This window comes from Lithobates pipiens, unplaced genomic scaffold (assembly GCF_037356315.1).
Source record: "Lithobates pipiens isolate NorthernLeopardFrog02 unplaced genomic scaffold, aLitPip1_a1.2 Scaffold_27, whole genome shotgun sequence".
Taxonomy (NCBI): domain Eukaryota; kingdom Metazoa; phylum Chordata; class Amphibia; order Anura; family Ranidae; genus Lithobates; species Lithobates pipiens.
In genome coordinates, this window is record NW_027507788.1 from 141,774,339 (window position 1) to 141,797,585 (window position 23,247).

Sequence of the window (23,247 nt, forward strand, 5' to 3'; positions counted from 1 at the left end):
CTTTCTGCTTCTTTAAATTCACAATGGTCACTGGGGTCATTTATTCATGATAGCCATCATTTTTAATATTCAACAGTTATACATAATTCATTAATCCTTTAGAATTTGGAGCTATTACCTTGCACCATCACAGATCAATATTAGACCACCACCCTCCTGGGGATCTGTATGTGTGTGCCCGGTTCCCCTGCGGGCCTTTATTGCCACCACTCCCAGAACAGACACCTCTATCATCCCTCAGCCTGCAGTACCGCATGTTTGTACTCCAGCCGATATGTAAGTATTCTAGGAAATGGGTATCTTTCTTCCTCCCGCTTTTTATCTCCTCCCCGATGTTTAGGTTAAACACTAGACCATATTGGTATTTATATGTCTCTTGCAGATATGTTCTGCATCTGCTCCTGAGGAAGTGGAGCGAATCCACAAAATGCATCAAGCTTTTTTTGGATGCAGTTATCTCTTCAATATATGATTTAATAATTTCTATCTAGAGCTCACAATGCAATTTTAATTGATCTTATGGCATGGAGTACAATTGGCTTATTACATCATTATATATTGTAATGTGCTACGATGTCATCTATGTGTGTGTATATATACAACTTGATACGTTGTCGTGTGTGTGTGTATGTATGTATGTATGTATGTATATACGCTGCAAGACTCATCCACCTTACCAACCATTCAGTGTCCTCCACCCCTCTCTGCCAATCGCTCCACTGGCTTCCACTTGCCCAACGAATAAAATTCAAAGTACTAACAATTTACAAAGCCATCCATAAATCTGCCCCAGCTACATCACTAACCTAGTCCCAAAATACCGACCAAGCCACTCTCTTCGGTCCTCCCAAGACCTCCTGCTCTCTAGCTTCCTTGTCACCTCCTCCCATGCTTGCCTCCAGGATTTCTCCAGAGCTTCGCCCATCCTTTGGAACTCCCTACCCCAATCTGTCTGACTGTCCCCTAATCTATCCATCTTTAGACGATCCCTGAAAACCTTTCTCTTTAACCACTTGCCGACCGCCTAACGCCGATGTACGTCGGCAGAATGGCACGGGCAGGCATAAGCACGTACATGTACGTGATTTGCCTCCCGCGGGTCGGGGGCCCTATCGGGCCCCCGCCCGGTGCCTGCGGCGGTCGGTTTTCGTTCGGGAGCGATCCCGGACGAGGGGACGGCCATTCATTCATGGCCACCCCCTCGCGATCGCTCCCGACGAATAGAAATCCCCGGTGACATCACTTCCTCTCCTGTAATGTAAACACAGGAGAGGAAGTGATGTATTCTCTCCTCCGTGTCGGTATTTTTCGTTCCGACACGGAGGAGAGCGGATCAGTGAGTTGCACCAACACATCCCACACACAGTAGAACATGCCAGGCACACTCACACCCCCCCTTTACCCCCCGATCACCCCCCCAATTACCCCTGCCCCCCAGTCACAGTGACACCAATGTCATTTTTTTTTTTTTTTTTTTTTTTTTTGCATTGGTGTCATTTGTGACTGTAATAACTGTTAGGGCAGTTAGAGTTAGCCCCCTTTAGTTCTAATGTACCCCCCTAACCCCCCCAATAAAGGTTTAACCCCGTGATCACCCCCCGTCGCCAGTGTCACTAAGGCTGGGTTCACATTGCAGCGGTTTATGAGAACGAATGTGATTCGCACCGCACTGCAGTGCAAATCACATCCGATCTCTGTGCGATTCGAGTTCAGCCATTCGCCGCACCCGCCGCACCCGCCACACCCGCCGCACCCGCCGCAAATTCGCACGGGACCCTTTTTTTGGCCCGCAGCAGAATCGGATCGCATGGGTGTTCACACCATGCGATCCGAGTTTGCAGATCGCACTGCGATATGCGAACTGATCTGGGGGTGTCAGTAACATTTCACTGACACTCCCAGCAGTTCGCATAGGGCAGTGTGAACTGCCGCCGGGAGGCATGCGATGCGGGAACCCGCCGCGGATTCGCGGCGTTTCCGCATCGCTCCAGTGTGAACCCAGCCTAATAAGCGATCATTTTTCTGATCGCCGTATTAGTGTCCCAGGTGACGCTAGTTAGGCAGGTAGGTATTTAGGTTCGCCGCAGCTTTTTATAGCGCCAGGGACCCCCATATACTACCGCATAAAGCCCCCTGATTGCCCCCTAGTTAACCCTTTCACCAGTGATCACCATATAACTGTTACAGGTGACGCTGGTTGGTTAGTTATTTTTTTATAGTTTCAGGGCACCCGCCATTTATTACCTAATAAAGGTTTAACCCCCTGATCACCCGGCGGGTGTCATTTGTGACTAATAACTGTTAGGGCAGTTAGGGTTAGCCCCCTTTAGTTCTAAGGTACCCCCCTAACCCCCCCAATAAAGGTTTAACCCCGTGATCACCCCCCGTCGCCAGTGTCACTAAGGCTGGGTTCAGATTGCAGCGGTTTGAGAACGGATGTGATTCGCACTGCAGTGCAAATCACATCCGATCTCTGTGCGATTCGAGTTCAGCCATTCGCCGCACCCGCCACACCCGCCGCACCCGCCGCAAATTCGCACGGGACCCTTTTTTTGGCCCGCAGCAGAATCGGATCGCATGGGTGTTCACACCATGCGATCCGAGTTTGCAGATCGCACTGCGATATGCGAACTGATCTGGGGGTGTCAGTAACATTTCACTGACACTCCCAGCAGTTCGCATAGGGCAGTGTGAACTGCCGCCGGGAGGCATGCGATGCGGGAACCCGCCGCGCATTCGTGGCGTTCCCGCATCGCTCCAGTGTGAACCCAGCCTAATAAGCGATCGTTTTTCTGATCGCTGTATTAGTGTCACAGGTGACGCTAGTTAGGCAAGTAGGTATTTAGGTTCGCCGCAGCTTTTTATAGCGCCAGGGACCCCCATATACTACCGCATAAAGCCCCCTGATTGCCCCCTAGTTAACCCTTTCACCAGTGATCACCATATAACTGTTACAGGTGACGCTGGTTGGTTAGTTATTTTTTTATAGTTTCAGGGCACCCGCCATTTATTACCTAGTCTCACTAGTGTACCCCTAAATTTAGGGGTGTCTACTTTCCAAAATGGGGTCATTTGGGGGGGGTTTGTGCCATCTTGGCATTTTATGGCCTTCAAAACTGTAACGCCCTTAGAAAGCCTGAAGGCGGTGCTTGGTTTTCGGGGCCCCGTACGCGGCTAGGCTCCCAAAAAGTCCCACATATGTGGTATCCCCGTACTCAGGAGAAGCAGCAGAATTTATTTTGGGGTGTCATTTCACATATGCCCATGGCATGCGTGAGCAATATATCATTTAGTGACAACTTTGTGAAAAAAAAAAAAAAAAAAAAAAAGTTTGTAATTTTCCCGCAACTTGTGGCAAAATATAAAATATTCCATGGACTCAACATGCCTCTCAGCAAATAGCTTGGGGTGTCTACTTTCTAAAATGGGGTCATTTGTGGGGGTTTTGTGCCATCTTGGCATTTTATGGCCTTCAAAACTGTAATAGGTAGTGAGGAGTGAAGTCAAATATTTACGCCCTTAGAAAGCCTGAAGGCGGTGCTTGGTTTTCGGGGCCCCGTACGCGGCTAGGCTCCCAAAAAGTCCCACATATGTGGTATCCCCGTACTCAGGAGAAGCAGCAGAATTTATTTTGGGGTGTCATTTCACATATGCCCATGGCATGTGTGAGCAATATATCATTTAGTGACAACTTTGTGAAAAAAAAAAAAAAAAAAAAAAAGTTTGTAATTTTCCCGCAACTTGTGGCAAAATATAAAATATTCCATGAACTCAACATGCCTCTCAGCAAATAGCTTGGGGTGTCTACTTTCTAAAATGGGGTCATTTGTGGGGGTTTTGTGCCATCTTGGCATTTTATGGCCTTCAAAACTGTAATAGGTAGTGAGAAGTGAACTCAAAAATTTACGCCCTTAGAAAGCCTGAAGGCGGTGCTTGGTTTTCGGGGCCCCGTACGCGGCTAGGCTCCCAAAAAGTCCCACATATGTGGTATCCCCGTACTCAGGAGAAGCAGCAGAATTTATTTTGGGGTGTCATTTCACATACGCCCATAGCATGTGTGAGCAATATATCATTTAGTGACAACTTTGTGTAAAAAAAAAAAAAAAATTTTTTTTTTGTCATTATTCAATCGCTTGAGGCAAAAAAATAAAATATTCAATGGGCTCAACATGCCTCTTATCAATTTCCTTAGGGGGTCTACTTTCCAAAATGGGGTCATTTGGGGGGGTTTTGTACTGCCCTGCCATTTTAGCACCTCAAGAAATGAGATAGGCAGTCGTAAACTAAAAGCTGCGTAAATTCCAGAAAACGTACCTTAGTTTGTAGATGTGACAACTTTTGCGCAAACCAATAAATATACAATTATTGACTTTTTTTTTACCAAAGACATGTGGCTGAATACATTTTGGCCTAAATGTATGACTAAAATTGAGTTTATTGGATTTTTCTAATAACAAAAAGTAGAAAATATCATTTTTTTTCAAAATTTGCGGTCTTTTTACGTTTATATCGCAAAAAATAAAAATCGCAGAGGCAATCAAATACCATCAAAAGAAAGCTCTATTTGTGGGAAGAAAAGGACGCAAATTTTGTTTGGGTACAACATTGCATGACCGCGCAATTACCAGTTAAAGCAGCGCAGTGCCAAAGTGTAAAAAGACCTCTGGTCATTTACCAGCAAAATGGTCCGGTCTGAAAGTGGTTAAAGAAACCTATCCTGCTGCTAACACTGTTTTACTTCCCCCCACATCTATTACCTTTTGTATCAATTGAGCCTTCCTTTTTAGATTGTAAGTTCTAATGAGCAGGGCCCTCTGATTCCTCTTGTACCAAACTGTAATGTCTAACTTTATCTTTCTTAAGCGCTGCGCAAACTGGCGCTATATAAAAGCTGTATAATAATAATGTGTGTGTGTGTGTGTGTGTATGTGTATGTATATGTATATGTATATGTATATGTATGTATGTATGTATGTGTATATATATATATATATATATATATATATATATATATATATATATATATATATATATATATATATATATAAAATATCTCTGCAAATGTGCTATGTCATTTTATTTGTTTATACAAAATAAATATGTCATCATATATTGACTATTTATCAAGTTGTGCCTTATCTAAAGTCCCAAACTCCTCCCTCCTTTTTTTCCCAAAATTAAAAGATGAGTTTAATTGGAGCCTGTAAAGCATTGCACCACGTGGGACTCCTGTGTGTCTGCTTGTTTGTACCTCATACCGGCAGGCAGATGCACACTGAAAGGAAGAGGGAATGAATTGCCAGAGCGCTCAACTAACTGTCGGTACTTGTAGCTTGCCATTAAGGATATGCTCAGGCATGTTCGCAAATGGCACGTGCAGAGTCCGATAGGAAGTCGGCACTGTGGAGGGCTAATCAAGCAGCGAGACATTGTCCCAATGCGCGGCTGCAGAGATTGGTAAATTTCTTACTGCCTGTGATTAGCGCTGTGCAGTGCCGACTTCCTGGCGGGATCTGCACGTGCTGTTTGCGAACACGCCTGAGCTCATCCTTACTTGCCATCACAGAACTCTGTGAATGAATGATGAGGCTGAGTCATTTTTTTTTTTTTTTTAATGGTGGCAGCAAGTAGGAGTTAAAAGATCCCCCGCTTGCTATTACTACAGGGGGTGGAGCGGGTGGTGGCGGCAGAAGTGGGAACCTGATACATGTGCCATCTTAAAAACGGGTGGAACATGTAACATTTGACCAATGGTGAACTTAACCTTTTTAAGATATATTTTTATTTATATATATATATATATATATATATATATATATATATATATATATATATATATATATATATATATATATATATATATGTATATATATGTGTGTGTGTGTGTGTGTGTATCTATTTTACGGCTAGGGTTAAAAGGGTAATTTTTCCTACAGTTAATCTTTTATATTGGCATTCCTATCAACCTTTATTATTTAGTTTTGATTCACATTAAAGTTATGTATTATTTTTATTACCTAATACGTTGCTTTTTTTTTTTCCTTTTTAAGGCTACAGGATTGACCCTACTTGCCTTAGGTATTTACTCCGCCAAGAACGCAACCGGTGTGGCAGGTCGCTTTATTGAAGCTCGCCTTGGCAAGCCCTCTTTGGTCCGAGACACTTCTCGAATAACAGTGGTAGAGGCCATCAAACATCCTATAAAGGTGAATTTTCCAACATTTGCCAGTACAGTGACCTTTGTTGTTGGTGCCATAAAATTAACCACGATTAGTTAAGCTGCATTCACACCTGAGCATTACAAAGGCTCGAGTTTTTACTGCGATTTTTGTTCAGGTCACCAATGTAAAAGGCAGAAAAAAGCCTGTAATCTGCCCCAAAGAAGCTCATGTTCTTTTTTGAGCTTAGGGCATTTTGGTTCAGGTGAAACAATGCTTAGATGTGAACAGGTACCATTGAAATGAATGGGATTTTCAGGCGTTTTACAAACGTTTCATGAGCTGAAAAAACACTCAGGTGTGAATGCAGCCTTAGAGCAAGCATTAGCACTTAACGACTCAAGTGACACCATCTAGCAGTCCTTTGTGACCGCTTTCAAAGAAATGCTTGCAATGTTTTTGTTTGTGGAATTTCAGGCATATTCGTGCCTGAATCCCTGCCGGGGAGATTTACCTTGACTTCCTGCCTTGATGACCACACAGGAAGTGAAAAGTATCTGCTCAATTAACACCCAGTGATAAAAACCTTTTGAGTCTTTTTAGCCCTTCCCCACTTCTATTTGTTTCTCTATTGAAAAAACCCTGCTTACTTCTGTCCCTGTGAAGACACTGGGAGGGACACCGGCAGCAGAAAAGAACTTGGTTCCAAATTTTACCTATTAAGTCCAAAGAAAATTTGGCTCCACTTCAACAGTTTGGACAGGACAGGGTCATGCTTTTGCATGCAGTAACCCGTAATGCCATACTATGCATGCAAGCACGTTGCGGTGGTAAAGCCTAATGCAGAATTCTTGTGCTGCAGCACTCCGCAATACACTTCTGTTCTTGAAGTACAGTTTAGATCATGCTGGGATGTGTTTGCAGCTCATTCAAAAAGAATAGGCTGCCCTTATGCAACAAACATGATTGCACCTTCACAGAATTGTGCAAATCGCTTTTATTGCCACACTGCAGTCATATGTCTGGTATGTTTACCAGCGTGAACTGCTAGACTAGTGCAGTGGGGGAGGGGCAACATATTTGCCCACCCATAACATCACACAATATAACTCGGCTCTTTTATCTGCCACAGAAAAAAATAAAAATCTTGAGTTAATACTTAAACAATTTCTAATATAATTTTTCTTCATCATCAGGTCAGCAGACGTCTTTTCAGCAGAATCCAGGATGCCCTAGAAGGTGTTGTTCTCAGTGTAAGTATTTAGAATGTGCATGTAAACTCATCATTTCTATGCAACATTCAGCCAACCAATCAGATTCTCACTTTCCTGTTGCTAGGGCAGGTTAGAACAGGAGAGGAAGACGCTGAGGCTTGTTATGAAAGACATAGGAAGCACAGTATGATTATGGAGCCTGCATAGCTCTGTAGTCATATATTTATTATTTGTTAATTATATATTGCAGACAGTTTTAAACAGCAATTTATTTAATGTTACATTTACATCAGTAGCTGCCCTAAAAGAGCTATTGCACCTTCATTCATACACATACTAGGGACAATTTAGACAGGAGGCAATTAATCTATCAGCATGTCTTTGGAGTTTGAGGGAAAACTGGAGTACCCAGAAAAAACAAGCACAGAGAAAATCTGGGTGGAAAAGAAACTACCTGTAATTTTTTTTTTTTTTTTTTTTTTTGTAGCTGAGCATGTGTAAAACCAATAAGTATAGTCCTTCTAAATAGTGCTGTCATTATATAGTAGTGAAGAGTGGGCACAAAAGCAGCATGGCTACTTCTGAATGCCAGTTTTGGGTTGTTGCGTGTGGATAAATTTATTTATATTTATGGATAGGGCAGGGGAAGAGTTAACTTCTGTTCTGGTGGTTTTTGCCAACTCAGGAAATGTCTCCAATAGGGACATCCGTAAGACACCTTTTGTGGAGTACTTGAAGGTTTTTTATTAAAGCGGTTCTGCACTCATAATAATACATTTGCCCATTCTGTTGCCTCTAGACCGTACATTTGATAATGCCACATGTTTTTTTTTTTTTTTTTTTTATTAATCTACCTTTTGTAATTCGTAGTTTTTTATTTTCCTCCCCTGCGGCGATGGGCGGTCTCTTGCGGGGATCAGCATCATTTCCTGCTGAAGCCCGCACTGTCTCCTGGGATCTCGTCCAAGTAATCCCAGGAGACATTGCGGCTAATGCACCCGAAATCTCGCGAGATTTCGGCTAATCTGGCTAATTTGGTGTTATTGCTCTTACTCTGAGGATCTGAAAAAAAGAATCGTTGCTCACATAAAGATGGCCTAGGCTATGAGAAGATTGTCAAGATCCTGAAACTAAGCTGCACCACAGTGGCCAGCGGTTTAACAGGACAGGTTCCACTCGGAATAGGCCTCGCCATGGTCGACCAAAGAAGTTGAGTGCATGTGCTCAGCGTCCTATACAGAGATTGTCTTTGGGAAATGGATGTATGAGTGCTGCCAGCATTGCGGCAGAGATTGAAGGAGTGGGGGGGGGGGGGGGGGGTCAGCCTGTCAGTGCTCAGACCATACGTCGCACAATGCATTAAATTGGTCTGCGTGGCTCGTGTCCCAGAAGGACCACTGTAGGACTTTAGGAACTTAATATTTAGAGTATTGAGGAATGCAGAAAAAGAGGAGACATGACTGAAACCTTTAAATACAGTATTAATTTTGTCATGCTACAACCAAAAACATAAAATGTACTTTATTGGGCTTGTATGTGATAGACCAACACAAAGTTGCATATAATTGTGAAGTGTAAGGAAAATTATAAATGGTTTTCAAATAAATATTTGAAAAGTGTGACATGCATTTGTATTCAGCCCCCTTTACTCTGATACCCCTAACTAAAATCTAGTGGAACCAATTGCCTTCAGAAGTCACCTAATTAGTAAATAAAGTTCACCTGTGTTTAATTTACACTCAGTATAAATACAGAAGTTCTGTGAAGCCCCTACAGGTTTGTTATAGAACGTTAGTGAACAAACAGCATCATGAAGGCCAAAGAACACACCAGAGAGGTCAGGGATAAAGTTTTGGAGAAGTTTAAAGCAGGGTTAGGTTTAAAAAAAAAAAAAAGATCCCAAGCTTTGAACATCTCACGGAGCAACATTAAATCCATTATCTGAAAATGGAAAGAGTATGGCACAACTGCAAACCTACAAAGACATGGCCATCCACCTAAACTGGGGGGCCGGGCAAGGAGAGCATTCATCAGAGAAGCAGCCAATAGGCCCATGGTAACTCTGAAGGAGCTGCAGAGATCCACAGCTCAGGTGGGAAAATCTGTCCACAGGACAACTGTTAGTTCTGCACTCCACAAATCTGGCCTTTATGGAAGAGTGGCAAGAAGAAAGCCATTGTTGAAAGAAAGCCATAGTAAGTCCTGTTTGCAGTTTGCGAGAAGCCATGTGGGAGACACAGCAACATGTGGAAGAAGGTTCTCTGGTCAGAGGAGACCAAAGTTGAACTTTTTGGACTAAAAGCAAAACTGTGGTGGAAAACTAACACTGCACATCACCCTGAACACATCACCCCCAACAAAAAACATGGTGGTGGCAGCATGATGTTGTGGGGGTGCTTTTTCTTCAGCAGGGACGAGGAAGCTGCTGAAAGTTCATGGGAAGATGAATAGAGCCAAATACAGGGCAATCTTGGAAGAAAACCTGTCAGTCTGCAAAGACTTGAGCCTGAGAGGGAGGTTCACCTTCCAGCAGGACAACGACTCTAAACATATAGCCAGAGCTACAATGGAATGGTTTGGATCAAAGCATATTCATGTGTTAGAATGGCCCAGTCAAAAACCAGACCTAAATTCAATTGGGAATCTGTAGCAAGACTTGAAAATTGCTGTTCACAGACACTCTCCATCCAATCTGACAGAGCTTGAGCTATTTTTCAAAGAATAATGGGCAAAAATGTCACTCTCTAGATGTGCAAAACTGGTAGAGACATCCCCAAAAAGACTTGCAGCTTTAGTTGTAGCGAAAGGTGGTGCTACAAAGTATTGATTAAGGGGAGCTGGATACAAAATGCACACTACACTTTTCACATATTTGAAAATCATTTTCCTTCTACTTCACAATTATGTGCCACTTTGTGATGTTCTATCACAAAAAATTCCAATAAAATAATTTTTATGTTTTTTTTTTGGTTGTAACATGAGGAAAATGTCAAGGGGTATGATTACTTTTTCAAGGTACTGTACATTAAGGGTGTGAGTAAGGTTCAGGAAAACAGTAAAATAAACCTATGATCCAAGAGCACAGGGACGTGACTTCAAGTTACCAGGAGAAAAGTTCAAAACTAACCTTATCGTTGATGATTGAAATACTCTTCCAGTAGGAGGGTAGTGAGACAGTAAGTAGATTCAAACATGCTTGGGACTAACACAAACCTATACTCAGGCTGTCTTCAAATTTAAGAAAAAATCCCAAATTTAAAGAAAATGAATACAGCCACCACATCTAAGGAATGGTAAACTCAACTTTTTTTATTTTGATTTCTTGGGTTTAGATACTTCCTATTCTTACTGGTGCTTAAGGTGAGGGCACCTTCAAGTATCAGGCACTGTACCTGCTTTTGCCATCTTATTTGCTATGGTACCTTTACAGTTCCTTGTGTCACCATTAAGCATCGGGGTCATCCCTGTGTTACTTGGTGAGAAGATTAATTGGTTGAGTGGACCCTTACACCTTTTAACAAGCTTGTGTAGAAAGGCTGCCATAAAATCAACCAGTGTATATTTCTCCTCAAGTGGCTTGTGAGTGCTATTGATCCAGTCCATAAAGTCTGGACCAGTGGACCTTATCTTATGCCAAAGGAATCACTCTTTGCACTTTGCAGTGATCCTGTCAGTGCATTACTTAAATACCGGTACCTATAAAAATATTTTCATACTTATCTTGCTAGCAAAGGGCGAGTCAATTCTTCCTCAACTTCCCACTGCTATTGGATGGACACCACTGTGAATGTGTTTGATGGTATATTCCCCAATAGCGGCTGGTGGGAGAAACCACAGCACCCATGTCCCTACAGAATACAACACTGGAGCACAATTAGAAGACCACTTTTTGCCGTCCCCTGTACAGCAGGGCTGAAGGCGTAAGAGAACGAAGCAGTAAAAGGAGCCAATCAATTGGTGATAGGGGGAGAGAGAGCAGACTGATGAAGAGATGAGCTCATCGCTGTGCTGCATCTCCTTTCACTGTCCAGTCGCAGGCATGGGGGCAGGTCATGTATGACCTGGGCCCAGAGGAAGTGGGCTGAGTGACACTGGCCATCACACTGAGGACAAGTCTGGCAGAAAAAGTACTGTGGGGAAAATCTCTATAAACTGAAGGTGAATATACAACCAAAGGCAGATTTTGTTATTTTCTTTTCATTGGCGCTTCATTTTTATTATATTTTTGGCCTTTATTTTTAGAACTCTTTTTATAAAACGACATCCCTTTCTGCAAAAGAATCCTATCTCTTTCAGTATTGCTGTACCACTTTATATTTAAATGTGGGGAAATATGTATTTCTATTTATCCTCCTCGATTGATTAACCACTTCCCACCCGGCCAATGCACATATACGGCCGGGTGGGAGCCGCCTACTCCTGATATGACGTTCAGGAACGTCATTCAGGAGTAGCGGGATCGCGCGCGCGCCCGCGCAGCGGCGCGATCCCGATGCGCCCGTGTCACCCGGACACGGCGCATCTCAGATCGGCAGGAGGGCTCTGTGATTGGCCCTCCTGATCACATGACGGCCGTGTCCAATCACGGCCGTCATGTGATGTAAACAAACAGCCGGTTGCTAGGCAATCGGCTCCTCCTCTCCTCACACAGAAGTCATCGCTGTGGAGAGGAGAGCAGATCGCTGCAGCCGGCTGCTGATCAGTGAGTATGAGCTGCTTTTTGCAGCTTTTTACTCACTGATCACCAGTCTAGTGTACACAGTAAACACACCACACGGTAAACACATCACACAGTATAAACACAATGTCCCCACACATGTCCCCAAAACATACATGTCCCCAAATAATAAAAACACATGTCCCTAATAATAAAAACATGTCCCCCACATATGTCCCACTAAAATCACATGTCCCAATGATTATCTGCACACATATGTACGTGATCACCTGCACACATATGTACATGATCATTTGCGTACATATGTCCGTGATCACACAAACCAATTATTATACACTTAACGGATTTTTTTTTACCAAAAACATGTAGCAGAATACATTTTGGCTGAAATTTATGAAAAAATTTGATTTTATTGGATTTTTATTGAAGTAGAAAAAAGAAAATATTGTTTTTTTTTTCCAAATTTCCGCTTTTTTGCGCTTATATCGCAAAAAATAAAAAACGGAGTCGTGAATAAATACCACCAAAATAAAGCTCTATTTGTGCGAACAAAATGATAAAAATTTCATTTGGGTACAGTGTAGCATGACCGCGCAATTGTCACTGAAAGCGCTAGAGCGCTGAAAGCTGAAAATTGGGCTGGGAAGGAAGGGGGCGAAAGTGCCCTGTATTGAAGTGGTTAAACTGAACCATGAAAAAAACCATACCCCCATGATACATCCTTTCATTCCTTTTGCTGTGTGTATAATGTGCTGTGAGTGAGCGTGGTGTGCTGAGCACAGAGTGTTTGACACTAGACTGCATGTTAGGCGCTAAAGGTGGATCATAAGTTATATTAACTGGTTTCTACACCTCCTCCTTTTGGAACACTATTCGTTTTTGTTCCTGTACTGTTTTTTTAGTGAGCAAAGTTTTAAAATTGTGGTCTGAGCTGTTATTTCTCTTTGTTTCAGCCAAAACTAGAGGAACGGGTGAGGGACATTGCCATTGCCACAAGGAATACGAAGAGGAACAAAGGTCTTTACAGGAATATTTTAATGTATGGTCCTCCAGGGACTGGAAAAACACTATTTGCCAAGGTAATGGGCTAAGCCAGTCTGGGCTTTTGTTAAATCTCAGAGGTAAGGCCCTCAAATCTGTTATTTTGATGGATTTTGGTCGATTATGGTAGAAACCAGCCCACAGTTAATATCTCTCAGGGAATTGGTGGGGAGATCTGAGTTTCCAGGTTTTCACACCACCTGTGGTCATAGTATGGGATTCCATTCTCCCCGCTGGATTTTGATTTTATGGACCTACTCTAGGTAAGCTTTTTGAATGCAATGAAAGTATATAGGTTTGCACACTGGTAACATTTACAATGGCATTTTCTTTTTAGTTTTTTCGTTTTTTTTTTTTCTGGCATTTCAAAACATCACTAAAAAGAACTAGTTATATTCAGACATCTGCATGAATTTCAGCATTTAGTCTTAAAGGGATCCTGTCAGTTCTCCAAACAAATCCAAATGACAGGTCTTGTTAGCAGTGTACTTTGTGTTGAGGCGCTAGCTTAAAATAAAATAAATTATAACAAATCCATGCAATTAATTAATTTTACCACGTGCATTAATGATACATGCTCTTTTATTTTAAGTGATTGTAAAGGTTTTTTTTTTTTTTTTTTTAAATAACATGTTATACTTGCCTGCTCTGTGCAAGGGTTTTGCATAGAGCAGCCCCGATCCTCCTCTTCTGGGTTACCCTGGCGGCGCTCCTGGCCTCCACTCTTCATCGGGTACTCCCACGGAGAGTCACTTTCCGTGGGTACGTTCACGAGTCCCGCTGCTGCGTCTATTGACACAGACAGCAGGACTCTGCGCAGCCCCCTGCTCATGTCACTGGATTTGATTGACAGCAGCGATTGGCTTCTGCTGCTATCCATCTATCCAGTGTGGAAAGACAGCAGCTGGAGTCGCTGGGATCATGCTCATCACTGGAGCTAACAGGTTCAGGTAAGAAAGGGGGGGGGGGGTGGGAGCACGGGGATGCTCTGGGGGCAGCTGCAGCACAGAAGGTTTAAGATTCTCCCTCCTGATTGGCTGAGACATAGCGGCGCTATTGGCTGCCGCTGCTGTCAAAGTCAGCTAGCCAATCAGAAGAGAGGGGTGGGGCCGGGCCGGGGCTCCGTGTCTGAATGGATACAGGGAGCTCTGACTTGGCTCGGGTGTCACCATAGCAGGCTACTTGCTCTGGGGAAACTGAACAGGAGGGTGGGACCAGGAGTACAGAACAGGGACCCAAGAAGAGGAGGATCCGGGCTACTCTGCAAATCCACTGCAACAGAGCCAGTAAGTACATGTTTGTTATTTTTCTAGGGAAAAAAATTGACTTTACAATCACTATACGCTAGCACCTCAACACAGTGTACACTTAATAGTTTGGGCAGGCACCAAAATTGATGGCAGCATCTAATTGGTATTAATGTATAGCACATTTAGGGGCACTGTTCTTTATATTTTAGGTCTCTGCAATAAAAGAGTAATTATACCAGCTCGGCCCGTGTCTCCTACCTTTGTCTAGTTCCAGCCATGCAGCCTCCATCAGTCTTTAGCATTCAACACTTTCAGGGGTGTCCGATGCCTGTGTCCCCTAGGTGCCGTGATTCTATCTTCTGACACCTACATCACTTCTGTGTCCTGTAGTGGGGTAGCGTTCGGAAGAAGAAACCACAGAATGCATTGGTGGTGTTCCTCTGATGTAGTCTGACAGAGGCTACCGTGCTGTAATCAAGGAAAGGTTGGAGACGCAGGTCACTGTAAAGGTAAAGTATAATGCCTCTTCTATGGAGGGACCTGCTCTTTTGAGGTACCTACCATTTTGATTTTTAATATTGATCTGGCTGGGTCTCTAAAAATAATTGCAAAGGCTTATTTAACATTTGCCACTTTTTTTATTTTTTTTATTTGGCTATATGGATTTACTGACTCCTCAGCCTAAAGTTTTTGTTATGCTCACAGCCGTACAGGGGCTGTACCACACAGAGCCTGCATAATCACATGAATCAGAAGATGAAGTTATATGCCAGGGTTTGCGTCAGGCACTCTTAACAAGTGTGGACACATGATCCATAAGCAGATACATCCAGTCAAGTGCCTGACGCACCCCCTGGTGCATAATCATGTACCGCTGCAACTTCTAATTCATCTCAATAAGCGGCTGTACACAGCAGTTGCAGGTCCTGAGTTTGTGATTATGCAGGCTCTGAATCCTGCATGGCCCTTAAACAGTCATGTCCATGAAGCTTAAGAGTCAGGGGTCAGAGGTCAGTGAAGTTTGATAGCTGGTGACTTGTCATATACCTAACCACACACACAAAACAGCTTTGAGACAAATGTGTACAGACAGGATTTTGATAGGGCAGCAGCTGTGACCTCTGACTTTCAAGCTGAAGAGTCACATTGAAGTTAGTAAAGGGACAAATGTATATTATTTATTACAGGTACGTATATAGCGCTGTCAATTTACACAGAACTTCACATATTTATTATACCTTCACATGGGTTAATTCCATTTAGGAGCTTACAATCTAAGATCCTTGACTCACAGTCAAACCAACACATACTGAGGCCAATTTACACAGGAGACAATAACCTACCAGCGTATCTTTGGAGTACCAGGAGGAAACCCTTGCAGGCACAGGGAGAACATCCAAAGTCTGTGCGGGTGTGCGTTGCAATTTGAACCAACGACCCCGGACAGAAGTGCTAAAGACTTAGCCCACTGTACTGCCTCCAAAAATAAAAATGTTTGCAGGTAAATTCAATTATAAGATTTGTTGTTCTTTGTACATTATATGTCCAGCCCTGACTATTCCCTTTATTGTACAAAGTACACAACCTGCTTTCTCTTCCCTCCTCCTTCACCGCATTTTATTCCTTTCCTGAGGAGGATTTTCATTAACCCCACTCAGCTTTTTAAGAGTTCTTGTCTTTTCATCTGTATAGTGATATAGGGGTTAATATAATTGCCTGTCTGGTTTTGCCTGCCCAGCTCATGCGCTGTGTAATTTGCACAGTGATCGGTTTACTGTACAGCGTTGTGCAGAAATTGTGCCTATTGATTTGTGGGCTGACAATGTGAGCTGTGTTGCTACCCTGTGTGGTCGTCTTTCTAATTGAGAAATGGGCTATATTTATGTGACACGTAGACACAGCACTCTGGTTGATGAGTTTGATAGCCCCCCCCTCTTCCCAAAAGAGAGATTTATGAGCGTGTTCCCTTGTGGGCATTAGAGAATGGTTAACAAGATCATTGATGGAGTCGCCTGTGAGAAATGAATGTCTCCTGAGATCAGAAGCCTTTCTGCTATGTTGGCTCAGTGTCTGGAGTATAAGGAGTTTTGCAAACCAAAAGTTTTTATGTTAATTTGAACATATTGTCCTCAGTGTATTGAGTGATCATATTTTGATGATTTTTTTTTTTTGTTTCCCTGTAGAAATTAGCCACGCATTCTGGTATGGATTACGCCATCATGACTGGTGGTGATGTCGCCCCCATGGGGCGAGATGGAGTTACTGCAATGCACAAAGTGTTTGACTGGGCGAGCACTAGCAAGCGTGGGTGAGTAACGAAGACTGTGTAGAAAGTGAATGATAAGATTGGGAATTATTCTACACACTGATTCGGGGGATAAAAGACCTCTGCTTCCGCTAACCAGGAGAAAGATATCCTTCCTGCATTTTGATGCTGTGGTAGGATGGGCAGAGACACAACACTCCTTCCATTGACTTCCATTGGTAAATGGCAAGCACAGACAATAATAGTTTGGGAAATTTTTGAGAATCCGCTAAGTTGTATAATAATGAGATCGGGTTAGAGCATGCTGATATTCTACCTGTAGAAATGTTAGTGGTGTTACTAGGTGTGAAAATTCCTGAAAGATAATAAACTTGAACTTACTTGATTTGACTTTAGTCCAATTGAAGTGTTTCACAGGCATTGCTGCACAGAGGAAATAAAGTGACTGTGCCACCCATAGGAAAGGGGGGCACCTGTCTTGTCTTTCTGGCCCAAGCAGGAACTTTTCTACCATTTTGTAGTGGCAGGTCCTCAGGAAATAAACTGTACACAAAATGTTTTCTGAAGCTGGGATATTTTTCTTGTCTCCAAAGTTTAAGCCAAACCCCTAGTGATTGGGTGCAGGAGGGATCCTGCAGGCCTTCAGAAGAGGGTGTTTGTTTTAATGAAAAAAAATTGCAGACATTTTTTGGTGTCTCTTTTTAAGTGGAACTTTTAGGCCTCATGCATGCTGGACGTTTTAACAAATGAAATATATATACACTGCACTATAAATGTAATACACACCTCATCAGTATGGATACTGAAGTGCATACATTAAAAATAACTAGCATAGAAAATTGATCAATACGTGATGTAACGGCTTTGCATAATACAGAGGTATAAACTGAGGAGTCCAGGATTCCGGTACCCTTTCTGAACCCAGAGGAAGTATATATGCGTACATAGACTGAACTTAATGGCAAAGTCGTATGCTCTAAGGGGAACGTTTATTACCTAGGGGAGCACAGAAGGGGGGACACCTTTTGCATGTTTGATCACCTACCAAGCAGTTTAAAAAAATTCAAACTATATGGATTAATCGGTGTGGTCATTAGTGACGCAGCAGGACACTTTATTTGCACATGAGCACTTTGTTCTTTGATATTCACAGTATATGATATATGGACTATTTTGTGAATTTTATGAGGTTTTATGTTTTTTTAGGAATTCTACACTCATGCACATGAGCTCTTTGGATTGAGTTTTCACATTATTGTTTATTTAAGCTGTCGCATCACGCATTGATCACTATTTACTTGTATTTATGTATGTATTTCGGTATCGAGACTGATTGGATGTGCATTACATATTATCCAGGGCAGCATAATTGTTTATTTTTAAACTGTTACATCTCGTATTGATCAATTTTCTATGCTAGTTATTTTTAATGTATGCACTTCAGTAGCCATACTGATGAGGTGTGTATTACATTTATAGTGCAGCGTATATATTTAATTTATTCCTATTTGCATGATTTGTGAGATTAACGTTAAATGCTAGTAGCTATCCTTATCACACTCTACCGAGCTTCTGGTGATCGGAGGCTGGCACGACCCTGTTTTTTTTTTTTTTGTTCTGGATGTTTTAACGGCTGTTGTGTTTTTTTTTTTTTTTTTTTTTATGTTTTTTTTTTTTTTTCTACAGTGAATAAACACTCGAGCATGTTATCCTATGTGTCCATGCACACACGGGCTATTAGCAACTGTTTTTGGCTGTAAAAAAAGACCCAAAACTAGTGGGTTCTGAGAAGAGAGTTTCAGCTGTAAAAAATGCCCTAACGTTAAAAAAAGCCAATAAGAGCTCAAGTGCGTCTTGTCAGCGTTTTTTGTTTTTTTAAACATTTTTAATCTCATTAACCGCTTCGCGACCAATGCAGCAGTTATACTGCGGCAGGATGGCTCCCCTGCGTGAGCCGTCGCAGCTATACGTCAGGTTGCAAGGTCGGGATAGCAGGCACTCACGCCTGCTGCACAGTGAGGCCGCGTACACACGCGGGGACTGTTCGCCCAACTTTGTCCGCTGAACAGTGTTTCGGCGGACAGTCCGCTCGTGTGTGGGCTTTCAGCGGACAGTTTCAGCGAATAGTCTGCTGAACAAAGTTTTTCGGAATTTCCGAAAAACTGTCCGCTGAAACTTGGTTTGAGCGGACAGTCCCCTCGTGTGTAGGCTTGTTCGTCAAACTAAGTTCCGCGCATGCTCAGAAAGGATTTACACGCCGAAGTTTGCATTGCAGTGTATAGGACGTTGTTTTCTAGTCCCGTCGTACGTGCCGTTCACGTCATCGCGCACGGTTTCATCGGACTGTTCGTTCGTCGTGTGTGGGCAAGTCCGTCCATGCTAATTTTGAGCGGACTGTCCGCTGAAACTGTTTGACGAACAAAGTTGAGCGAACAGTCCCCGCGTGTGTACGCGGCCTGAGGGTGCCGATGCTTGTGGCCGATGGTCGCAATGACCGCCGGCCATGAGCGATCTTGAGCAGGAGACACAGAGCAGGGATGAGTGTGTGGAAACCACACTTCCCTGTTCTGATCCGACAGGAGTGACAGATGGTGTGTTCCTATTAGCTAGGAAGCACGATCCGTCATTTCCTCTAGTCAGTCCCCTCCCCCTTCAGTTATAATCTCTTCCCAGGGGGCACGATTAACCCCTTGATCACGCCCTAGTGTTAACTCCTTCACTGCCAGTGACATTTTTTACAGTAATCAATGCATTTTTATAGCATTGATCGCTGTATTAATGCCAATGGTCCCAAAAAATGTGTCAAAATTGTCTGATGTGCCCGCCAAAATGTCGCCGTCACGATAAAAATTGCAGATCGCCGCTATTACTAGTAAAAAAAAATTATAATAAAAATGCTGTAGATCTATCCCCTATTTTGTAGATGCTATAACTTTTGCGCAATCCAATCAATATACGCTTATTGTGTTTTTTTTTTTTTGTAGTAATATGTAGTAGGATACATATAAGCCTAAACTGAGAAAAAATCAGCTTTTTTAAAAAAAAAAAGGGGGATATTTATTATAGCAAAAAGTACAAAATATTGTGTTTTCTTTTCAAAATTATCGCTCTTTTTTTGTTTATAGCGCAAAAAATAAAAACTGCAGAGGCGATCAAATACCACCAAAAGAAAGCTCTATTTGTGGGGGGGGGAGGAAGTCAGTTTGGGTGCAATGTCGCATGACCACACAGTTGTCAGTTAAAGCGACGTAGTGCCAAAATCACAAACATTGCTCTAGTCAGGAGGATAAATTCTTCCGGGGCTGAAGTGGTTAAAAAAAAAACACGCCATTGCAAAAACATTAAAAAACTGCAAAGCTACTGTCGTTTTTATAACGTTATTATAACGTCCCATGTACATGAGGCCTTAAAGTGCAAAAATTAACAAAGTCAAAAATTTTAGTAAATCTGATATGATGAAGTCTGTCACTAGTGTTAAAGTGGTTGTAAACCTCAGACATGAAATGGGAACAAAGCATATCCCTCTATAGTTTGTGCTTTTCTCAATTAAGAGCTCTAAGTGATAGTTCTATCTGCTGCTTCATTCCTTTATCAGCATGAATTACTTCTGACAAGTTTGCCTGACCCCAAGAGAAAAATGACAGGGGAGGGAGCTCCAGCTGATTTACAGCCTCTGCTCTGTTCCTGTGTGAAGGGGTGTGTCCCTTCCCTCCAATCAGCTCTCACATCTCTCCTCACTGAGCTCTGCAGAGTGTAACTTCAGCTCTCCGCCCCCTTTTTTTCCTGACAGCTCAGAAGGTTTTTAAAATGTGTACTTTGAACAGCAGTAGAGAAGACTGCAGATAGACAAGTGCAACTTCATCTGTGGGTTATCACGTGAAGCCAGTCACTTCACTAGGTATATGTAAGGGTTTACAACCACTTTAACACAGCAGTTTGTTTTTTCCTGTAACATAATTTTAATACTTGTTGATCTCGCTACTAGACCCATTTATTTCTCACTTATTTAAACCAGGTGACAATGCTGTTTGTTGGGCAGCAGCATTGTCACCTTATAGGCCCCTTTCACACGGGCGGCTGTTCTGCCGATATTAAAAGCATGTTTTGTTCTGAAATTCAGAGAATCCTGGCACAACATTCACTTGCAGTTGTACATTGCGATTAGCTGCGTTTGGAAAATTCTTGCCATTTCTGATGTACTTCCTATTGTTTTTCTTTCCTTGTTGCCGCTGCTATCTGCAGGAGAAATGGTACACTGCGATTACCTGCAGTTATGTGCAGATAGCTGCAGTAAATCGTTCCTGGACGCAGTCAACTTTATTTTTTCTATCTGCACAAAACTGCATGTAACAAAACCGTAACAAAACCGTCACTAAACGCAGTGTGTGAATGGGGCCATAGGAAAGCATTGTGTGCATTTAGTTGCAGTAGATAACGTCATCTGTCCGCAGCTAAAAGCACAATTCTATCCGCCCGTGTGAAAGGGGCCTAAGGCCATATGCACACGAGACGCTGTTAAACGCGTGTTCAGAGGCAGTTGGACACTTTTTTTTTCAACTGCCCCTGAACTCATTCAATGTAATCCTAATGTGTCCATGTACACAGTCCGTTTTTTGCCGTTTTTTGCCGTTTTTATGCAGTTGCGTTGAACCTTGTTTTTCCAGAAGCAAAAAAATGGGTTCAGATGCAAAAATTTCCACGTTTCAGACGCTAAACGCGGTACCCGCGTTTAGCCGCATTTGTGTTTATAAGCGTTTTTAAAGTAACCCAATTTTTTGGACCTGAAAACTCAGAAATATGATGGAAAACCATAGAAAACAATAAAAAAGTTAAAAAAAAAATGTTGTAATTACTTTATATAATTCATAGAGCATATTTACTTTGTGATACAATCCCATAAAATCTCTAGTGTTTCCAGTAGCTTTGACAATGAGGAATGCCTCCACTTCTTTCCCCCAAACCCTCATCCAATTTCTAATCTAATCAGTGACTCCACCCAGTCTGGCCAAACCATAGCATTGTCTTTTTTTCACATAGAAAAACCTGCATACCAATGTCTAGTCAGACCCATCCTTCATGAAACTGAAACTTTTTTTCCACAAGCCACCCCCCTTCCCCCAAGCTAGGCTTGTCCACACCTTGGATTGTGATTAGCAAATTGATCATCTTGGAAGACACATCTCTGAAAATGACTTCCGATGTAACCCAAAACCAATTAATTGAAGTAATTCAGAATCACATGCAATTATGGGACAAATCCCATATGGCAGAAATAGTTAAAAAAAACATGCTTTGAGGGCTTGGGGAGGGTCTACATGATGTTATCTTTATAAACGCAAGCGCGGCATGCAAACGTGGCAAAACGGGCGTTTCCAAACACGCGTTTCAGCTTTTTTTGAGCAGAGTTTTCACCGGCGTCTCATGTGCATGAAGCCTTAAAAACAGCAATCTTAGGTAGACGTGTAGTCTTAAAGCTGACCTGAAGGCAGCAAATACTCACCTTTCTTCCAATGGTCCTGTCCCTCGCTGGAGCTGGCATCTTCTGCATGCAGATTTTTGCCCATCTTCGTTAACCAGTGGGGGATGGTGCCGGAGGAGGCCACCAATCCAGCATACAGGGGGGGGGGGGGGGTTGGACCCGCCACTGCAGGCTGAGCTGTGTATGTGAATTTTATTGCAGAAGACACATGTCTCTTCTGCAATAAAAAAAAAAAAAAAAAAAAGTCTAGTAGACATCCCGGGTATGATGAAAGTTGAAACACAAAATCATCAATTATAATAAATAACTATGAATTATAAAAAAATAATAATAGATTTAATTTCCCCACGATTCACTATCGCTCAATTCTACAAGTGTTCTAATTTACGATCACTGTTTTCTAGCTGGTCTAAAACCACTTTTGACGTATAGGGACACTTTTTAGTTGCTATGGACATTCTCAAGTTTCCGGGCAGAAAGAACAGTATATATAATATAAAACTGCATGCAGGGGGGACACCCCCTTTCTCCTCACTCACTTTCTGTCCCTCTTGTTTGCTGCTCTGCACCTATCATCCCACCTTCCCACCCCTCCCCTTTTTTTCCACCGGTTGTCTCTTCTAATTTTAGTTTTGTCCATTGTTTAGTTTTTATTGTTTCTCTCTTGTCCGTTGAGCCTCTTTCTTATGTTTTCATGATCATTTTCCCTGCGTGGTCATTTGTTATCTGGTTCTTCCCTTTTTATATTTCAATAAAAACATTGTACCAGAAAACTGCATGCATGGCACTGGACAAAGCACTAGGGACAAAAGGGATGTGAAATGAATTTCATACAGTCATGTAATCTCTAAGATTATCGTGTACTGTATTTGTTATTTTGTACTTTTTGAATTTGCCCCCAGGCTCCGCCTCCATGCGTGGCAACACTCGCAGGGAACGGAGCCTGGCACACAGAGGCATCGGGTGGAGCACACAGCCCGCGGACACATCGGGGAGACACCGCAGGATCCTGGAGACAAGGTAAGTATACAGTGCACCAGGATCCTGAGATGCAATCCCGAGTGTGGCTCGGGGTTACTGCTAATGGTACTGAAATGTAACCCCGAGCCACACACGGGAATACCACCAGGGAGGTTAAACAAATAAAAAAACGCTACCTTC

At 42.5% G+C, this 23,247-nt stretch overlaps 1 protein-coding gene across 1 annotated transcript in view; it reads left to right on the forward strand.

The window, feature by feature from the left end:
* The window catches only part of ATAD3A (ATPase family AAA domain containing 3A), a 119,049-nt gene that overhangs the window by 43,054 nt on the left and 52,748 nt on the right, over positions 1-23,247 (forward strand). The window contains exons 8-11 of the mRNA XM_077457581.1: positions 6,051-6,206; positions 7,355-7,411; positions 13,004-13,129; positions 16,525-16,649. Coding sequence (XP_077313707.1) covers positions 6,051-6,206; positions 7,355-7,411; positions 13,004-13,129; positions 16,525-16,649 — 464 coding nt within the window. The remainder of the gene's footprint in view (positions 1-6,050; positions 6,207-7,354; positions 7,412-13,003; positions 13,130-16,524; positions 16,650-23,247) is intronic.